The sequence below is a fragment of the Betta splendens genome, chromosome 9, assembly GCF_900634795.4.
Source record: "Betta splendens chromosome 9, fBetSpl5.4, whole genome shotgun sequence".
Taxonomy (NCBI): Eukaryota; Metazoa; Chordata; class Actinopteri; order Anabantiformes; family Osphronemidae; genus Betta; species Betta splendens.
In genome coordinates this window covers 16,886,018-16,906,530 of record NC_040889.2, presented here as the reverse complement: position 1 = coordinate 16,906,530, position 20,513 = coordinate 16,886,018, and the positions used below count along the sequence as shown (strand labels likewise).

The 20,513-nt window shown below is 44.2% G+C and overlaps 2 protein-coding genes and 1 long non-coding RNA gene across 18 annotated transcripts in view; 2 read left to right on the top strand and 1 right to left on the bottom strand.

The window, feature by feature from the left end:
* The window catches only part of mvb12bb (multivesicular body subunit 12Bb), a 29,087-nt gene extending 17,947 nt beyond the window's left edge, over positions 1–11,140 (top strand). For 8 of the 16 annotated variants that reach the window (XM_029161605.1, XM_029161611.3, XM_055511630.1 and 5 more), the window contains 3 exons: positions 7,038–7,093; positions 7,402–7,461; positions 10,853–11,140. In XM_029161605.1, coding sequence (XP_029017438.1) covers positions 7,038–7,093; positions 7,402–7,461; positions 10,853–10,894 — 158 coding nt within the window. In that variant the 3' untranslated portion in view covers positions 10,895–11,140. The other 8 variants (XM_055511632.1, XM_029161613.2, XM_029161617.2 and 5 more) reach the window with 4 other exon arrangements.
* A 2,979-nt stretch (positions 11,141–14,119) lies between these two features.
* The window catches only part of lmx1bb (LIM homeobox transcription factor 1, beta b), a 48,159-nt gene continuing 41,765 nt past the window's right edge, over positions 14,120–20,513 (top strand). The window contains exons 1-2 of the mRNA XM_029161603.3: positions 14,120–14,247; positions 20,295–20,428. The gene's annotated coding sequence lies outside the window, so the exon portion shown is untranslated. The remainder of the gene's footprint in view (positions 14,248–20,294; positions 20,429–20,513) is intronic.
* Positions 15,787–19,775, bottom strand: LOC114861908 (uncharacterized). Its single transcript, XR_003786892.3, has 2 exons — positions 19,669–19,775; positions 15,787–16,338 (listed from the first exon to the last, which is right to left on the bottom strand). It is a non-coding gene; the product is annotated as an uncharacterized LOC114861908 (long non-coding RNA).

The following is a 20,513-nucleotide window of genomic DNA, read 5'->3' as shown; positions in this document are numbered from 1 at the left end:
AAGTTCCATCTTATCTCCCTGTGTAGTTCTGGGCGAGCCTATGCAGAGGGAGGAGATCAGCCGGCGCTTATCTCAAGCTATGATGAATCTCAACTGCTTCTGCACCGCTGGGGTTATATTTTAGAATAACACGATTCTTTAGGCTGAAGGATTAAAAAACACAACCTCTGGATAGTGACAAAAAAGTTATTATGAGCGTACGCTGTTCTCTTTCCTCTCCCCTCCTTCTCCGCCGGAGACTGATGAAATTACTAAGCAGCGGGGTTGGTCCTTCACTCGAGCTCGAGCTCTATCCACAGCTCACTAACATTCTGTTTTGCATCAGCTAAACCGAGCTGAATGAATCATTTATGGAAGTGTTATGGGGGAAGTATGGGCAGATTTACTGCCGAGCTTTTACTTTCAATGGAATAGGATTTCTATGAAACCGATCTTGATGTCTGAAGTAATGCCAAAGCTTACATCAAGACATGAAAGGAATGCTCTTAAAACCCACGTTTTTGCTTCTTAATTCCCCTGGTCAGCAAAAGGCAAATTGGAGCGAGAGGGAGGTTCAGGAGGAGAGCAGTATTTATACTGTACCTAATGCACATACACAACACGCAGTCTAAAGCTGGTTTCTAATCAGAGCAAATAAGGATATAAAGCAGCATGATGCATTGAATTCTGTCTTGACAGCGCGCTAATTACACAGCATTTAAGTTTGCTGTAATTATTTCTTTTTCTATTTTACTTATGAATTTGCAATATTGACATAGAGACATAGTTTAAGGGTAAATACAACGCACTCATTAAAACAGTAAACACATCTGCATTCCAGTAATTATATTCTTTTCTAAAACATAACTGTGGGAAACTACTGAAGAGACGCATGTTGTGAGTTGGTGTAGGAAGCACAAAAGCTTTACGTACAGTAGTTCTCTGCTGTTTAGTTAATAAGTCATGTTTCTAGGACAAAAAATCTGGTTTTAAAATTACAGAAATTAATTCACAAAATATAATATACTATTTGTTGAATTGTTTCTTTAACATCTACAGTCTCTTTAGATTCAATATTGACCAAATGTAGCTGTATACTGTAGGTATTTATACAATACAGGAGGTTTAGACACTGCCTGTACAGTGTTTAACTCTTCTGTTGCCCCCTCTGTGTATTTCCGCTGAGCCTAAAAGCACCTTGTTATTCTTACAGGTAGTTCTAACTGCCAGACAACCTCCTGCTGGCATTTATTCTCGCCACGTGTCTGAAAATGGTATTGGACTATTTAGGTTTTGTAGCAGAACATGATCGATCCCAGCGTGATGGTGCCATTAAGTATTTGAGGAATTTCTGACTGGAGATTTGAGGCCCTCGGGTAATTTTGGCCCTTTATTACATTCAAATAGGAGACTTTGGATGGCTTTGCATTTACGGGCCAGACTGGACTCTGGAGTCTCATCCCTCATTGCTTTCTAGCCATCCCTGAGATAGAAGTGTGCTCCATTAGTTTCGGTGTCCAGACGTGGACAGCCTCAATGGATGGGCCTGTCACGGCTCCCTCATTTGCCCCGTGTACAGCAGCGTTTGTTATCACACATCTAATTAGAACTTGATAAAAAATATTTCACAAAAATCCAGTCATTAAATATAGTTTAAGGAGATTTATGGTCAAATATGCCTTAAAGATCTTTTAATGGCTCTGCTGACTTGTTAAGTTTGTAATTAATGATGGTCTAATACATACTGTGGTGTGATTTAGAAAGCACAATGAGTTTCTGGGAATGGAGTCTTTTTGGAAAAGGGCATCTGGGGCTTCCAGAAGCTGTATTAAGTAGTTCTCCTCTGACTGGTTTGCTTAGAACCATGAGGTCTGCTGCGAAAAAGTTCACATAGACGGGGACATTCCTAGTGTTAGAGCGCAAGCAATAGTGCATGATTTTAAAATGGTTGCTTTGTCATATCATACTGGTCAATTAGTGTGTACAGAAAAGTTGTGGAGTCTTTTAATGGCACATAAGTTCACTGTATATAAGTTTTTTCTTTTGTTGCTTACAGGGAAAATGTTCCTTTTCAAAGTCCACTGCTACACATGGACTAAAACTAATAAGCAAATGCATATGTATAAAGCTGTATGTGCACTATACTAATAAGAGTCGCCTGTTTCATCGGGAGAGTAATGGGGTCCTTATTAGCATAATTAATGACAAATGGCAGAGCAGCATTGGTGGATTGGTTCTAGGGGATGATAAATTGGTGGATGCCCAGGTTAGTGGCTGCCAAGGAGGCCTCTTTGGCTGTCATCCCTCCTGCTTCCGCTCTGGCACAGTTCATTACTCACCGTGTGAGATGCCACTTTACATTGCCTGGTACTGTGAGCATGGAGAACTTAATAATGCCACCCACATCCACACTGGGGCCTGCTGCTTTACCCACAGTCCAGAGGGCAAGTAGCTCAGCGAGGGTTAGGGGTTGTGGGGAGCGGGGCAACATGGGAATCATGTCCTGCAGCTGCACTGATCAAAACAGATCATGCGTCAGTCACTACTTCAGGGGACCTGGGGCCATATGACCGAGTCTCCTGCGCTGGTGGGTGTTTCTTGTTAGGATTTCTGGGGCTCACCACATCCCTCGCATCATTACAGGTTAGTTTGCCCACAGAACCGCTAATTAAGAGGGGATTTGTGTAATTGTGCCTTCTGCTGTGTCCCATCCGGCACATGCAATTTACTGTCAGCCCTCTGCCAGCTTTTACACTTGTCCAGAGAGGCGTACCTCATTTATACACAAATTCTGCTGCACATTTACCAGCAGCCACAGCTGGGGATCGATGCCAGCGCCATGGCAGTGTCTTAAAAGACAGTGTGCCGCTGATTAAAGTCTGATTGTCCATTTAATTTGGTGAGAGCTCTTAATAGCCAGCCAGTGAGAGGGGTGCTCCCAGTTTTTCTTGAACACTAAACCTGGCTTCATAATGATAAGAATTTTATACATTACATAAAATTGCCTGTTAGACACACACAGGCTTTTTGGAGAGGTTGCCATACGTTTGCACACCTTCTCGTATTTAGTGTTATGCACGTGTGTTTGTGTCCAAGTCACTGTAGGTGTTGCTGGCTCTGCCCACTTTCTGGAAGACTGATGGACTAGCGCCCGACGGGCTCCTGGCCCCATACCCACAACCAGATTTCAAGGACTGCTTGTCACAGATGGAAAATAAGTGGGTCATCCTGCATAAACTGGGTATTTCACATCCCTTGGGCAACAAAAAATATAATAAAGATTTTGTTTAGTGAATTTGTAAATTTATATTGTTTGTTAAATTGAATTGTTTTACCACTAATAAATAGTAGCATTGATCTTACTTGATATTTTTTGTTATATTGGGTCTTCCCTTTTTGTTTTTGACACTGTTCTTACAAAACAATTCACAGTAAAATAAAACAAACATTTCAATAGAATCAAATTGGTAGAAAAATAATATTATATTCAAGCATAAATTAACAGAACAGCTGAACTGCAACAGAAACCTGCATTCACAGCATTGGAGACTGGAAAAATACAGACACTCGGATAAAACAAGAAAAACATTTACAGATGCCTCAACATCTTTTTTTTTCCTTGACTATGTACTTTGAAAAATTTTAATTGCTCCTCAGTAAACGTTTAAATATTTCAAAAGTCACACTTTCATTTTGGCAAGTGAGATTTTTAATGTATCGATTTTTTTTACATGTCTGTCTGGAGGGTTTGAAAAAGTGGGAAATAGATACAAGAGAAAGAATGGGATTCATAGAGCCATAGTCATTAAAAGAATCTGAAAATAGCAACTCGCTATCATCTGTTCTCATCGCACGGGTCAGGAGCTCTGACACCTCCAAAATTCCTCCTGTCAGGGTAGGGGGCCATTTGTATTCTCTCTCATTAGGCAATTTGACTAATGACCTGCCGCGGCTGCAGAGCTATTGAGGGACCCAGAGCCTTGCGCCCTCTCTTGCAGCAGCAGCCTGAGCGCACACCCTCTATTGGAATGGCACAGATGGCGTGCCCGGGCGACAAAATAAACTACAATATGTCTCCGAGATGCTGTCAGGCCTGGGCACTATTCCTCATGTCAGAGCGGGGCTAAGGGCTGTGAGTGGGCATACGGGGTCCTCCTCCAGCTCTCTGTTCATCTACTCACCATTATCTGCAGAGGTGACAGAGAGTGGGGTCTGCAACTAGAATAGCATTTCCATGGTCCGCATAAAGAATCCAGCTCAAATTGAGAGTCACATAGACAGGAGAGGTATTGCAATGTCTAGTCTGGCTACACATAGAGAAAAGTAACATTCAGTTGTTTGGAATGTGAAATGTAGCAGGTTCCAGGGAAGCCTCCAGCCCGTTTTTTAAGCAGCCTCACTTGGCATTTTATTATTATTTCATTGTACCGCACAATAGAAATCAGCTCAGTCCTGAGCAAGAACGTGTAATAGATTCTCATTCGCACCTTCCGATTATCACCCTGGCTGTGACTTTCTCACTTAATTCAGGTGAGAGACAGATGCACCCAAGTAATCATACTAGACAGAGATCAATGCAATTCTGTTGAATTAGTGAAGTGTAAAATAAAAGTTCATCAACATTCCTAAAGTGTTACTCTTGAGTTGTGGTTCAGGTAATACGGGGTATGCTTGATCGCCTGCGCATATTTTTCCATCAGTCATTGTCAGAGCAGGTGTGTGTGTGTGTGTGTGTGTGTGTGTGTGTGTGTGTGTGTGTGTGTGTGTGTGTGTGTGTGTGTGTGTGTGTGTGTGTGTGTGTGTGTGTGTGTGTGTGTGTGTGTGTGTGTGTGTGTGTGTGTGTGTTTATGCACGTATGGATGGCCGTGTGCATGGCCGTGCCTGTTAGAGCTCTGAGGACGCAATGTATAGCGCCGTTGAAATCCTGGGTGACAGTGCATCCAACAATGGAAGAGTGAGGGATTAGTGCTCAGCCCAGCGTACGAGGGAGCCCTTCCCGCCCTGAAACAGCCATTCATCTGTGCCCAGGGGCTGGAGATGACAATGCAGCCATTGCTCATTGCACCTGACGGAGCCATTAATAAGGCAATGATCCACACGGGGCCTGTGCTGACTCCGTTCTTTACACTACAATCGCTCAAGCCACGGGGTCCTCCTTACTTAAGCCACCTCGGCGCTCACCACCGCTATCATCATCATCATCATCATCATTACGATCATCGTTATTGTCGTAAGAAAACTCCTGCCAGATGTTTTCATATTGACTGCACTTGCGTGCGCCAATTGCCGAACAACTGCCCGCTTCCCCACACTGCGACACACTCACAGGTTAATGGACTGTAGCTTGGCCATTTGAGCACCTGGGACATGCTTGGGAGTGGGATTCCAGGTCAGAAGATTGGATTTACATTATTTTTGCCCTTTGCACCTTCGAGTGCCGGCGCCACGCGGCATCCATTCCTTACCACCAAGTCATCTCCTGCGCCCCTCCATTTGTCTGGGTGTGAGATAGCTTCTCTGCTATAGATGGTGAAGGAATACAAAGTGAGATCTGGTTTTAAATGTAATCCATGTGCAATGAAATCAAAAAAAAGAGGTCTGGCCTTTAGCTCTGTGCATTCATCTGTCCCTGCCACGCAGATCCATCAACGGCTACAATCTCATCTTCCAATTGCTGACGGTTGATTCAAATGTATTCTCCCTGCCACCTCTGTCTGCTGCTGGTGCTCCCAGCGATACAGTATTGCATGTTTATTCGCTTGTTTTCATGAGCTTTAGGAAGACCTCATGCCAAGCCAGTCGTCAGATCGCAGGAATTCTGGAGCTGCTACTGTACAGCGTGGTGGGGTGAAAGACTGGGGCATGATCGATAGTCAAGGAACTAGAAGCCTTCCTGTATTCATGGGAGTCACGCTTTGATTACAAAGATCCCATTGTGCTCCGCTGGTGTGGAAAGTGCCAAACCGTGGGTCTTTGCGTCAACGTACAAGACGAAAGCAAGCGGTAGAAGTGTCTCAGTGAGGGATACTTTGGAATGTCATACTTTTAATTATTGCCCTGAACAGGAAAGACCGAGAGCAGCGTGAGCTCCAAAACGTTGACTCATGCACAGCTTCAGCTTATATTTATGAGTTCCTTTTCCTGTGCCAGTGGCCTGATGGACTGTGGGTAAAAGTACACCAGTTGGAAGCTGGGCCCCTTGATATTTGGAGCTCCCGTCAAAGGCGGCGGCGGCGGCAGAAGTTTTGTTCTTCCAGATTTGGGAGTTTTATAATGAAGCAGAGCAGCTGCAGTTTTCTCTTCAGCCTGGAAACGAGAGGCTTTGTGTCCCCTGTCACCCTCTGTTAATTTGGGCCCTAATGTATTTTATAAACAAAGGGCTGCTCTCTAGCCTGACAGTCGTGACACCTTGATTCCAGTGCAGGATGCATGCAGTACGGGGTTAGACCATTAATAATCAACTGGCAGCCATCACACCATTTTAACCACGATCATTATGATAAAGGGCATACACTTAATTACAGGCCTGCTTAATTATAGCTCTGTTGAAGCTCGTTTGTTTGGTCAAATGCTAATTATACCACCACGCTCTTGGCAAGTCCTCATTTCAATCCACTTTTTGCCGGCTGAACAGTGTGCCTTATTTTCATGCAAATTTGATATCTGGTGAATGTTTTGTCTCTCTTCTTTCCGCTTTTCTGTGCCTAGTGTGAGTGTGTCTTTGTTTCAGAGGTGAACATCCCTCAGACAAGACGGAATCAGGAATAATCAAGGGTAATTAAACTGGAAGAGGGTTGGGAAAGGGCTGGGTTGAGGGAGACAGTGGCGGCGCCCGAATACGGCGGAGAATAAAAAAGCCTTTCATCTTCTCTCCATAGACCGGAGGAGGGGAGGTGTCGAGGTGGTTAGTGATGTTGATAGCGTTGCCGTTTTATAATCCCACGTTTAGTCCCGTGAATGTAGCCGAGAACAGGCAGCAGCGCCGTTGAAAAAGAGTCAACTCTAAAACTCTTTGTGTTTTTTTTTTTGTTGTTTTTTTTTTTTTTTTTTTTTTGCAGCTCTGGATGACGTGCCCTTCGTGATCTCGGACAAGTTTAGCGGCAAACCCAAAGAGGTAAAAGCATCTAGGAAACGTTTCTGTAACGAGCAGTAATGGGAGATGCTGGCGCCGCGTTCTGCTCCGCTCCTCTCCTCCGGAGTGGGTGATGAATGCGTGCAGTCAGGCAGAGCTGGCTCAATGCAGGCCGTTTGGCCGGCTGGTGGCGGTTGTCACTATAGCCCGTTCATATTGACAGAGAGAGAGAGAGAGAGGATTAAAGATTTTAAGCATGCTTAAAGCCTAACCGCCATGTTTCTTGTGTGTGACCCCCCCCCCCTCCCTTTTCCCCACCACACCCCACCCCTCCCTGCTTTTGATTTCAGATGCAGCAAGTCAATTTAATGGGCATTACGATCAAATCCCTGGCAGAGATCGAGGAGGAAGTGAGTAGAGGCTGCAACGCTCGGCTGACGCTGACGCCGCTGGCCCAGAATGCAAAGCAAACGGTCTTGGGGTTGTAATTAAGTGTCTGAGACAGCGAGGCCCTGTTGGCTCCACTAAGCCCCAATTGAATAAAAGCATGGCCAGTCCAGGCAGACGTTGTGTCTTAAAGACTTCGTCTCCTGTTCCAAAACACTTGACTTTTATTCCCCAATTCTAATGTCAAACAGCTCAATTTAGGGCCGCGCGCGGCTCCTCTCTGATCGGCTCCTGCGCGTTTAACTTCTGAAGCCTCCCCGCCATCAGCGCCGCGCTCCAGCGGTGGAAAAAGTTCGCGGCGGCGCCGAGCAGCGGACGCGGCGGCGCATTTCTGATGAAACACTGTAGCCTGCAGGCACCGCTAGGAAGAAAATCAACTGTGTGCAGGTCCGTCTTTGGAGCCGGCGTGTTTGCGAGAGCGGGAGAAGGAAAGTCAGCGTGTGTGAGCGCTCGCTCTGTATGTGGGTGTGTGTGAGTGTGTGTGTGTGTGCGCTTTAAAGAGAGTGACAACCCCCCTTCTCTCTCATTAGCACGGTATCTAGGTATCAGAACTGCCAGGAAGTGACAGACCACTGTAAAAGAACAGGTGCTGTTGGGTTTGAGATGTGTTACAGAGCAAACACTCCCTCATCAAACCGGGTGTCTGTTCTGCACTCTGCCTCTGTCTTCTGTCACATACGATCCAAATCACACAGAGTCGCCATCTTGTCATATGGTCATCTGAATGAAGCTCATTGTCAGCGCAGGTATTAATGCCGTGTATGTGTCTGTGTATGCGCGTCCAAGGTGGAGACAGGCTGGCTGCTCATTCTATATGCTCTCATCCCCCCTCCTCCTCCTCCTCCTCCCCCTTCCTCTCCTCATTCCTTTCCCTCTCCCTCTCCTCCTCTCCTTTCTTCTCGCAGAGTGTGATTAGCAGGAGGACACATGGTGAGCTGAGCTGGGGAAGGGAAGGGAAGGGCATGAGAAATCATTAATTACAGCCGCGCTGGAGCTGATGAAGTAAATGTGAGATAGTGTAACACACAGGATTTAGTGAAGTGGACGACAGCACAAGATTAATGGTGGGGCCAGGCTGATGAGGATGAAGTCACAGCTTAGCTTGATAATTAGTTTCCAAGTGGAAACATCCCTCACCATTGTGTTATTTTTACTTCTCTCCTCTTATTATTATCCCACAATGATATCTGGGCAACAAAGGGGGGGGGGGGGGGGTACAGTTGGTTATACTCTCCCAAAAGTCTGTGTCGTCATATTGCTTTTCTTTTTTTGTCTAGGTTGGCTTGGTTTGCTCCATCACTGTTACACTATAAACGTAATATAAATGGTGTTTGCTGTCGTGGAGCATCTGACGAGGCCGTGTCACATTTCTTTGCTAATATGATCTTCACAATACTGCAGTGGATGGAAGTCACTGCTCTAAACGCTGCCGAGCGTTTCCTCATTCTGTTGTCCAGAAGAGGTCACTGTCCGCACTCTGCCGTGAGCCCCTACGCCCCCCCACCCCCCCACACACCCTCACCCACGCCCACTTACAGACCAGAGGCTCCTTCTGCACAGAACCTAATTGCCTCATTTCTAAACCCATTAAAAATATAGATTCGCGACAGAGATGCGCTTTCTGGAATTGTACATATGCACGTGTAATTGAGGAAAACTGTTGTAATCACAGCCAGAGTTGTAGATAAGACCGTTTCCTAACAGGCATCACTTAAGCCATGTCTCGGATGATGTTGGTTCCAGCAATTAGGCATTCTTTTCATTTCCCAAATGACTCGCAAAACTTGTGGATATTATAATTGCTTTTAGCCACGCTTATCTAATTTGTGTCTTTTTAAGTGTTAATTAGTAAGCTATTTAAAGTGACATCTTTATGTAGTTTGCTCTGCTGAAAAATGTTGTTGGCGGCTGGCTAATGATTTTCAGAGGGAGTGTGCCACGGTGGAGAGGAGTGTGTGTGTGTGTGTGTGTGTGTGTGTGTGTGTGTGTGTGTGTGTGTGTGTGTGTGTGTGTGTGTGTGTGTGTGTGTGTGTGTGTGTGTGTGTGTGTGTGTGTGTGTGTGTGTGTGTGTGCACACATGACAGGGTTTTCATTATCACCTACGTACAGCGCGATGGCGTTTTTCTGTTTAGGAGTTGTGCTCGTGTGTGTTTTCTGAGCGAATGTATGGAGGGACAGTGGCGTACTGGGGTGTGTGAGAGGGAGAGCTCCAAATAGAGGTGGAATTAATGAAGACAACATGTCACATATTTTTGGCAGGAGAGCAGGGACAGGAAATGAAGCTCGGCTCGTCTGGGTGACTGCCGCCCATGTTCTGGTGTGTCACTGTCCTGTCAGCCTGTGTGTAAAACTGGCAGACATTGATACATGCTCTCCCTGATAACACCCCATTCCCCCATCCATCATCCCCCCCACCACACACACACACACACACACACACACGTACGTGCAGGATTATTTATTTACTGTGCCAGATGTTGAGACTGGATTTTTGTTTGGTAGGGGGGCTGAGTTTCTTCACAACTAACAGGCTTGTGATATGTGACAGGTTCTGGGTAACTTGCAGCTTCCCCTAAACTAGATGAAAATCAGGGAAGGTGGGATTTTGATCGAGAGAAGCTGCTTTCAACCATTGTGTCTCTGTGGCGCTGGTTGGAAACTTATTTCAGTGATCATGCAGCATCACCTAGTGCTGTGTTGCAGTAATACAACTTGCTGCAATGAGCTGTACTTTGCATCACAAAACTGTTAATGTGTACACTACCAGTGTTTTTCATAAACCCGAAATATGTATACTGAACTCTGTGGAGAAATCAGGTGATATCACATGAAGCATGTTACTGAAAATTCAAAAAGTAATGCACAAATATGTTTTTAATTAACGGCCCAACACATAAAATATATAATTAGTAAACTTCCAGTGGTTTACCCTTTCTGTTTAAAATATACATAACTATTCAGAAAATCTTTAAAATGACACTAAAATGATTCTCCCTGGCTTTTTGATGCCACAGAAGCCAAATACAGTAAATCAGAAGCTCTTGTATTTATCATGTCTATGTGCTGCCAGTAGATGTCAGTGTTTCTTTGTGATTCACGCTGGAGGCCGCCTCATCGCTACTTTGGGCTAATTGTGTACTTGAAGCTTTCAGTGCGGTGAATAATATTAAGTTTCAGTAATGTGTGCTCTCCCTCTTTTACGGTGTGTACATGTTACATTTTGTGTCAGCTTGTGTGATTATGTTTTATATGAATGCATTTTTTATTAGCCTTTTTCTAAATGCTGTCATATTGTTGCTACGTTTACTTTTAAATCAGCTCTGTGTTTCTCTCTTTCTACTTTTTTTTCCACAGTTCTACTACAACTTCAGCGCAGAGCGAAGTGTTGACCTCTAACTTTGAAGCCGTCCCGGGCTCTGACGGGCACAGTGTGATGACTGCAACGCCTCGGAAGGACAAAACGAATTATTTGTAAAACGAATAATCTGTCAATTTAAATTTAAATTTGCAAAACGTCATTTAAAAAAAATTCATACAACAAAGTACTAACTTTGGTGAAATCTATCTAAGATAAATCTGAAATTTTTAATTATGTAAACATTCATACAGCTGCTTATTAAATTTCATCAGATGTCCTGCTTATGTATCTTGGCTTCTCTAAATATTTGTTTTGTCTTATTTTACTCAAATAGTCTGCAAGTGTAGTTCCTAAGCGTGTTAGACTGTGATGTACAGCATATTAATTGACTCACTTTGCTCACCAGTGTAACAGAGCCGCGCTGACACTGAGTAGTGGGAGGACTGCGCAGAGGAGCGGCCTCGTCACACACACAAACAGGCTCGTTCTCCATCACAAAGTTCATCATGCGCACCACGCAGCCGGAGCGGGCGGCGGCACAGGAGCCCACTGCCCCAGGTGCCCACCCACGTCTGCGGACGCCCGCGCTGAGCCAGGTCCTCCACAATAAAACAACACAAGCTTTCAGCTGAAGTGTGTTACTGCCGTTTTCACATTTTCAGAGGGTGACGTGAAAGAGTGTAGAAAGCACCACTTTTTCCTCTTCTATTTCCTTTTCCTTTTTTTGTTTAACATTCATAAAGGCTCAACACAAAATAAAACTATGACTATATATACATATATATATGTGTATGTGTATATACATATATGTTATATATACACATTTATGTGTATGTGTGTGTGTGTTTGTGTATAGTGTTTGGGGTTTTTTTCAGATTTTGCACTATTCTCACATTTTTGCTAATTAGTCTTAGAAACTTATTTTTACGAGTCTCTTTGTTGGGAATTAGACTCTCCTGCTGTCGAGAAGTCCCGAATTCAGTGCAGTTCCTGCCCGAAATTCCTAATGGCTTTTGCTGTTCACAGGGGTTTTATGAAATGAAGCGCAGAGCAGACGACAGCCCTGTTTGCGTGAACCCTCTTGTTCTGCTGCTGAAATCAGAGCGACGGTCTGAGGAATCCTCTGCACGGGGAAGCGCTTTTCTTAAGGTGACACTCATGTCAGTGATGCCCTGCAGCACAGTGACAGGCTCTGACAGCTCCCTCGCTCGCTGTGCACAGAGTGCACATATACAGTATGATTCACACACACCCAGCAAAGAGGTGGAGCTGTGGCCCAGCAGTTGGTTAAGGTGCTCATGAAAACGTTTAATGTCTTTAAAGTTTTTTTAAATTTATGTTAAGTGACGTTTTTAAAATTACAAACAACAACTCTTGTCTTGAGTAGCGGGTGTTTAAGAATATAAAAATATTTAGATTTTTTAAATATTGCACATATTCATTGGTCCTAAATTTTTCTACACTGTGGTTTTGGGATTTTCATGAGATTTAGTATCAAATATTGTAACAGTGTTCTTCTACCTTTTAGGCAGTTCCACTTGTCTTTTACTCATTCAACATTTAAACAGCCTCATTTGACCATAACGTCAGCCCTGCAGCTCAGATGCGAGAGGCAAACTGCTTTGTGTTAATGGCGAGTGAAGCGGTGCAGCCGAACGGTCGGCATTACACTAAGCGTCCCTTCTCTCGGGACTCAAACTCTACTAAAGCTTCGCACTTTAAAAATGGCGCCTCACGTGCCTTCACATTTCCATTCATTACACTTTGAGTGGAAAATACTGGTGGCATGGAGAACCTAAGCCTCTCACATATGGCAAATGTGTTTCAGAGAATCTGTTTAAACTCCCTTGCTATCTCTAACAGGCGCGATCTGGGCTCCTCAGTCACCGCTGCTGTGTCTGGAGGAGGATTTTACTTCCCTGACGCTGAGCTGAACTGCAGAGCAGCACATCAAAGCCCCACCCTCAGTGACTCCGCCAGATGTCCCGTGGTCATTTTTAAACTCACACCCTGGCGCATGACACGGAGCAGTGTGTAAGCATGTAGTCAGAGGTGGATGGGCAGCATGGAAATTGGAAAAGGAAGCCTGTATTTATGAGGTGGTTTGAGGTGCTGTGTTAAGACGGGCTTAGCCTGCCACTCTCCCTCTGACAGCCCTGTTTCCCCCTGAGCTGGGGTGACCAGAGCTGGAGAGAGGTGAAGGAGTGAAGGCAGGAGGCCTGTCAAAGCAGGTCCAGACCAGCGCTGGACCCACGCTCAACAGACTCCCACTCAGGTGATGCAGCAGTTCACGCAGGCAAAACACGCACGGCCACTTCACAGTATGTGTTCAGTGCAATAGTACTGTAATAATAAGGGGAAACATAAAGTATTACTTCCTAATGTGATTCCCTCACACAAGTGCGACTATTTTAGGAAATGGAGAGGTTTTAGGTAGAGAAACACTTAACATCTACTGCTCACCTCCCTCCAGCAGCCTCCTGCCTCTTCGCTCCAGGGTGACGTCATCGCATGCTGGAAGGCCCCGCTGAGACTTGGAGCGAGAGGTTAGAAGCGTGGTCTGCTCCACACCGCCACCTCAGCAAGCCCCCGGGATGCACTCTGAGGGGAACCGCACATCAAATCTGTCTCGCTCTACCCCCGCCAGAGGTACCGTAGGATGAGTGATCTCCCAGAGCAGGGATCCCCTTTCCCTCCCCCAGCCCGCGGCGCCCCCTCCCCTCCCTCCGCCACACCGCAGCCAGCCCATGTGAGTCAAATTATCGTAATTGAGTAGGGATGGAGTCGGGTGTGAGGTGATCTCTCTCTTCATCCCCTCCCTCCCTCCCTCGCTCTCAGATTTTTCTGCACATGTGAAATGACCGGCAAGCATCTTTTTTTTTTTCTTCTCTCCAACGTTGCCTGAACATGGAAATCAATTAACTCCTTTCATGTCAGATCAAAGGCACAATACACCATCCAGGTCCTTCCACAACCTGTGGGACAATTAACCCTCCCTTTGGACAGCGACCAGGCTGGACAGAGGAAGGCGGGCAGCTGCCACTGTTCAGTGTGTGTGTGTGTGTGTGTGTGTGTGTAGTGCTCGTAAACAAACGGAAGGTGATTGGACAGACTTCTGACAAGCCTTCCCCTAATTGACCTGTTAGTTGTGCGTTAGTAGAGCAGAATAAAGGATTTTAGTGAAGTGTGTAGATGCTTGTGCCGTAAACTGCTGGTTGTTGTTTTGTAGTTTGTTTTGTCAGTAGCTTTGTGTCTTTGAGGTCTAACAGCTTTTCTTTCAGGTTTGCGGCATCTTTGGTAATTACGCCTCCAGCCCAGGTTCTGCCTGGATGACGGGATCGTGCCTTACGGGCTTGTTGGTGGCATGGACGGAACGATCGGACACGGAGGAGTGAGTGGAGCTTTTTGTCCACAGACAGGTGCACTGACCCCGTCCACCCCTGGAGGTGCAACTTGCATTTTATTGGACATTTATGGCTGGTCAGAATTTTTTAACGGCCACCTGGATGCAATAAAGGGTCAGCTCCTGAGCTCTGGCTGCCCAGAGGATTTCCTAGCAGCTCCTGGGGGACCTTTGGCTAGTTAAGATGTTTATTAAGCTGAAAGTGGTCCAGTGGGAAAACACAGCACTTCTGAGAGATTTGGGCCAGCAGTTTTCTTGTTAGTCGGAACACTCCCCCGAGGATTACGTTTCTTTTCTTTTCAAACCTCGGAGGGAGGAGAGGGTCAGTTCACGGGGCATGAGGTTAACCAGCTAGTAACTAGGCACATGAACCCAGGAAGGGAAGTATCTTGAGACCGTCCAGATTGTAGCTTGGAGCGATTCCCATAGTTACATAAAACATTCCCAGGCAAACAGAGCTCAACGCGTCCTACAGTTAGTTGCTGAATGAGGAGGTCCTGCTGAAAATACATTATCTACATTTGCTGGAAATAGAAGCAACATAAACATTAAGAAAATAAAAAGACTAGCAGTAGATGGAATCTGTTGCTTAGAGAATTATTCAGAATTAAAGACGCAGGTACAGTAACATATTTAAAACTACCTATAATTTCTATAAGTTTCCTCAATAGATTGACTTGCACAACTGAAGCCCTTTAAAGAGTGTTGTGATGTTATTTGTGCTTGCTGTTCGACTGATATTGACCTGACTAAGCTCTGCTGAACTTCTAGTTCAAAGCCCCGGACCTCCGCCCCGGGCAGTCTGTCCTAATAGCTCCAGTTAGCCTGTTAGCGCCTGGTTTGCCTTCTAAAAGGTTTCATCTAGACTATGCTTGAAAGGAAAGTGTACAAGAGTGTACAGTGGGTACAGTAGGTAAGTAGCATCTTCACTGCGTAACCTGGTGAATATAACAGTTCTATTGAGGATTTTCTCTGGGAGCCTGTGGTGAGCATGTTGTGAACCGAGCTGCACGTGCGGCCAGCGATGCTTTTTAGCCCTCTCTGCCTAATGTTCGGGACAGATTAGAAACGTTCGCCTGTGACAGATGCTGTCTAGATCTTCACTACCAGATCCATCCAGCTGCAAAACATCTGGCGGATTTCTACCTTTTCCTCTGAAGTGCTGCCTATTAATGACACGCTCACGACGTTACATGTGCATGGACACTCGCAATCAGCGCCGACAAAACAAGCCCAGCATGTTTGACTGAAGGGGGGAAGAAGAATTACACACACACACACACACACACACACACACACACACACACACAGGTATGTTCCCAACAGATCAACTGGATGCATTGTTCTCACTGGAATAATCGATTTTACAATTAGATTTTTTTTTATCTTAGTCGCTGTTACAGGTCACATACAGTACTTCATGGTTTGATGTCGGTACCTGGTTCCCGTGAGCCATTTAGTTGCAGCTCAGTATCACAGCTGGACCTTGTGTTTAGAGCATCTTTCACTACGTTTGCCACAGAGTCGGCAGGCACATGCAGTTTATTCAGCAGAAACAGAATTTATGCATTCCACATGAGGAGCGGGCAACAAAGGCCCGGGCTTGTTGTTAATGGCACACATCCTAAAATCACACTCCCGGCCTCCGTCACTTGTAACGTTTGTCTTCAGAGGAAACATTATTTTTGCAGAGACAAATCCACTGAATAACATGATCACCGGATGAAAGGTGCTGCAGATCTTTCCGCTGCGTCGCGTTTGCTGATGATGAAAATGTTAACACAACAACAAACAAGGAGTGTCTCGTTACGGTTGGACAGTGACTTTTAGAGCTTTTCCAGTCGACATCAGTATCAGGCAAAGTTTCTGAAGGTTGTGTTTGAAGGACAAGCCATTGTTTTGCACCTCTGCACGGGGCATTTAATGGTGGATGAGGGAGAGAGAGTCCACGTGGCCGTGTATCTCACGAAGACATTGGGAAAACCATGGGTTGATTGGGTTTAAAATGTCCATGCCGTTAAGTTGTTCCTCGTGTGTCTCAACAGCTTAGGCTCAGATCAAGACACGTTCGGCCTCGGCCTGTGGGTGAAGCAAAACAGAAGGGAAGGGGAGGTCGCCACATCACAGAACAGAAAGCATTCGTTATTACTGGGTTTTAGAACGGATCGTGTCTTAGCATCTGCGGTTCATCTTTGAGCAGCTTTTTGAAATGGTTTGAAAATAATCCTTTGAAAGACAGAATCATCAGGTTTTTATGACACACTTGGTATTTGTTTTTATTATTGACATAGCTATATGATACCAATTGCCTCATCCCATAAATATAGCTTTTGTCACTTAACAAAAAAAAATTAATTTACTTAATGTACAAATGAAATCCATTTATGGGATTACTCAATTTTCTTCTTACTCTTCTTTTCTTTTGAGCAGTGGAATTCTAATAATGCCAATAATAATATAAAGATATGTGTATATACTGCGAGGGAGGGTTCCCCTCTATACAATAATTATTGTACAGGTACTGTATATACATGCTGTATATATTCTTTACTGTCTTGATATCTCAGTGTCAATATAGTACAATTTCCATATCTTCCAGGAGTCACGGGGATGGAGGATCATATAATTAAGTCAACAACACATAATATCAATATGTTATCTGACCATCAGTAATCATGAATGCTACTGTACATGTTTTCCTTATATTTCTATTATTATCTTCTTTTTAAGACAAAGATATAGAGACCAAAGAGGGAGATTTTGATGCGATACAATCAATAGACTGCTTATAAAAGTCCTATAACAATACTAGTAATGTCGCCTGTGTTTGAACTAAACTGGCTATTAAGTATAAGATGCAGATGATTTATTACTAAACTAATATTAAAATATTGACAAACTACCTATGTTAAAGTAGTAAAATTTTTAATATCTTGAATTTAAAGCACTTTGTGGAGCTTCTCAACTGTATTTTAGTTCTTCAGCTGGACCGGTGTACTGCGCACGTTTGTCCAGCAGGGGGTGATGTTGTAATTCGCATGGCGGCTTTCGGGGTTTCTTCTTGCATCAGCCTACAAGTGTAAAGTAATATGTGTTTGTGTCGGGGGACCAGGTGGGTCTCTGACTGCATCATGGATCACATCATTGTCCATGTTCTTCACAAAAAGGAAACCTTTGCCAAGAAAAAGCCATTTTCGATTTTCGGGGTGGTTTCAAACAAAAAGAGGCAAATTATATATACATACTAAGCATAACGAAATTCTTTGCGTTTTTACAATATTTAAGTAAATTATTCTAATTGTAGTTATTTCTCAAGAAAGTGTATTTCTTAAATTTTATACACATTTGTCCTGAAAAACAAATGCACTAGATGACAGGAGATTAAGCAGCAATGCTTAAATCTGACGAGTGGTATTTAATGGTGTTGTTTAGCTATTTCCTCTACTCCTTTGCTCAGTTTGCACTCGCAACTCAAATGCATTGACATTTCGATTCATTATCAACTCAATAGATAAAACAAAAAGTGTCGCTCTTGTAAATGTAACCTAAACCTAGGATTTCATTAGTGTCCTGGGTTTTAGGGAGTTAACCCTTCATGTTCAAATTTGTAATTAGGCAAACGAATAATATATATATATATATATATATATATATATATATATATATATATATATATATATATATATATTGTATTACGTGTCTGATAGGAATGAGCCCTTACATCATTAGATCTTATGTTAATTAAATCACAGCTCAGATTCTGCCCACGTGTTAATAAAGTGCATCCAAAAGAAGCAGGTAAGCAGCAGTTTTCAAGCGTGTAGTCAGCTCACTGTCACACTGAGCCCTGTCAGGCCATCTATCAGGATCTCAATAAATTTGCTGAAGGGGGGGAGGGGGGCAGAATCCAATAAATCATAACATAAACAAATTTTAGCCATGGGTTGACAGTGCTGTATTATATTTTGGCTTAATCCTGCGGGAGTTGGGATTATCCTGCAGTATCATATTTTTTGGCTGTCTCAGTGAGATAAGAGGGGCCATATGGCTCAGGCAGAATAAAAATAGAAAATGTGACTGAGTCGAGAGAAAAGGATGTGACGTAAATGGATTCAGTTTGTCTGAATCTGGCTCAAAAGCCGTTTTAGTGTAGCTAATGTTTATACGAGTTCTTCTAATTACAGCGCCAGACGCAGCTCAAATTTTGCAATTAAAACAAGTGGTTATATTTTGTATTGAGGGGCCCGTCGGCCTGTGGGGCCCTGGATGCAAACGTGCAGGTTCTAAGGCTAAAAAGACAACGTTAAATCCAGACAGGGATATAAAACCGATGATGCTCAAGATAATTCGTCGCCATTTGTGGAGGGACAAACCTTCAGTGAACTTCGCTGCGGACGGTCGGCGGCGTGAGAACGAATAATCCGTGTCAGCTTTAACGAATAATATCAAACTACAGTTTCCTCGACTTTTAAAAACGTCCGTAGGTTCAGAGGCTCTCCGCTGCTGCACGGTCCAAGTCGGTTTTAACAGGTTCAAGTGCAGCAAACAAATTAAAGGTGCCTTTTATTTTAAAAAGAGGCATCATGGAGAGTTTAGAAACACTCATTAAAAGATCAAAGTGAGCGAACCATCAGCGTCCTGTAACCCTGCAATTTACAGAGCCATTATGTCTTTGCTTTACTGAGCTTCTCCTTTGAGGATGTGAAGTGTTCTTCCCATTTTCACCAAGGTGTTTTATTTTAAAATGCGCCTTATTATAGGGGTGATTGAATTATTTCTATTGCTGCCAAAGCGAGGTCGTGTTGTTGTTGTCAAAAGACAGTGACCTCGCGTTAATTACAGTCCACGTACACGTTGGCTTCATGGTATTTCTGACTGTGCATCGATCACAGCCTCTGGCTTAGAGCAGAGCAGGCCTGACATAGCTGCTTGAGTGAGTTCTCCTCCGCACTGGACAAATAATGAGCCGCGCTGTGGCTTCTAAACAGCACGATGCAACTGTAATTAAAGAATAAATGCTTCGATAGGTTTTATTTACGTTCAAGTTTGATTGAAGTGTCTGTCCGCTTTTTTTTTTTTAATTTGAGTTTAACCTTATGCCCTTAACACGTGTGTTTATTTTCCATCTGTCACATTTAATTTTGTGAGTAAATACGTTACATTTATTATCACAAAAATAAACGGAATAATTAATGCGAAACAATAATTATTTTAAACGAGACGTACATTTATTCGTTTACTGAACGGAACTTGTCTCCCTAACTTTGCCCCCCCCCCCCCCCCTACATTTCTACATGCACAAATCATACATGAGCTTTATGATCACAATTCGAAATGTCCTGAAATCAGTCGTCCTCCTTCCGCAGCTCGCGTCGTGTCATCGTTAATATCCGGCGTCATTGCACTTACTGTGAACGCGGCAGACGCTGAGCTCCAGCCTGCAGCGGCGCGCGCTGCCGCTGCGGTACGCGCTCTCTCGCTGTTCCGGCGGACGCAACAGTTTGGGCGATTTTAACTCAACTGCTGAACTTCAGCTGAGGCAGGGTCGCTTTTTTTTCGCAGCGCACACCTGCTGCAGCAGTTTTCCACGGGGAAGGAGGGTTTTTCATGTAGAGGCTCATTAAAACACCGCGGGCTGAAAGTTGGCCGATTGATTTATTGAATGAATGTGTGATGTCCTCATTGACCGATAACTGCTGACTGAGGAGGGGGGGGTCAGATAATGTATTGATGATATTGTATTGATAGTGCTCAGCTCATAATCCTGTTTAGTGGTAAGATAATCCAATATGAGCGTGAGGCGGAGGTAATTGACCTCATGCTGATAGAAGTAGGAGGAAAAAAAAAAAGCTGAGCCGGGGGAGGATGACTTCATGACTGCTGGGCATGGAGTCATTTCAACGGAGCAGCCGTCCTTTAACGAAGAAACATTCAATATTTATAATATGTCTTTTTAATGTTTGATCATTGGACTGGGTGGTTCCGGTCTTGTGCAGATGACTGTGAGTGAAACCCCGTGTCTCGCCTCGTTTCAGCCATTCTCTCGGTGAACGGCAGAGGGCAACGCCAGCAGCCTGAGCTCCATGTCCCAAACTGGGCTACAGGTCATCGCTTTGATGCCTCACAAAGGACATCAAGAGCAGCAGGCAGCCGGGCCTTTGGACTGAAGGTAGACGCTGCGTTCCGACAATCCGATTAAATGATCAATTCCGTTCATTTTTTTTCCGTTTCCTCCTTTAAATAGACTATTTTGC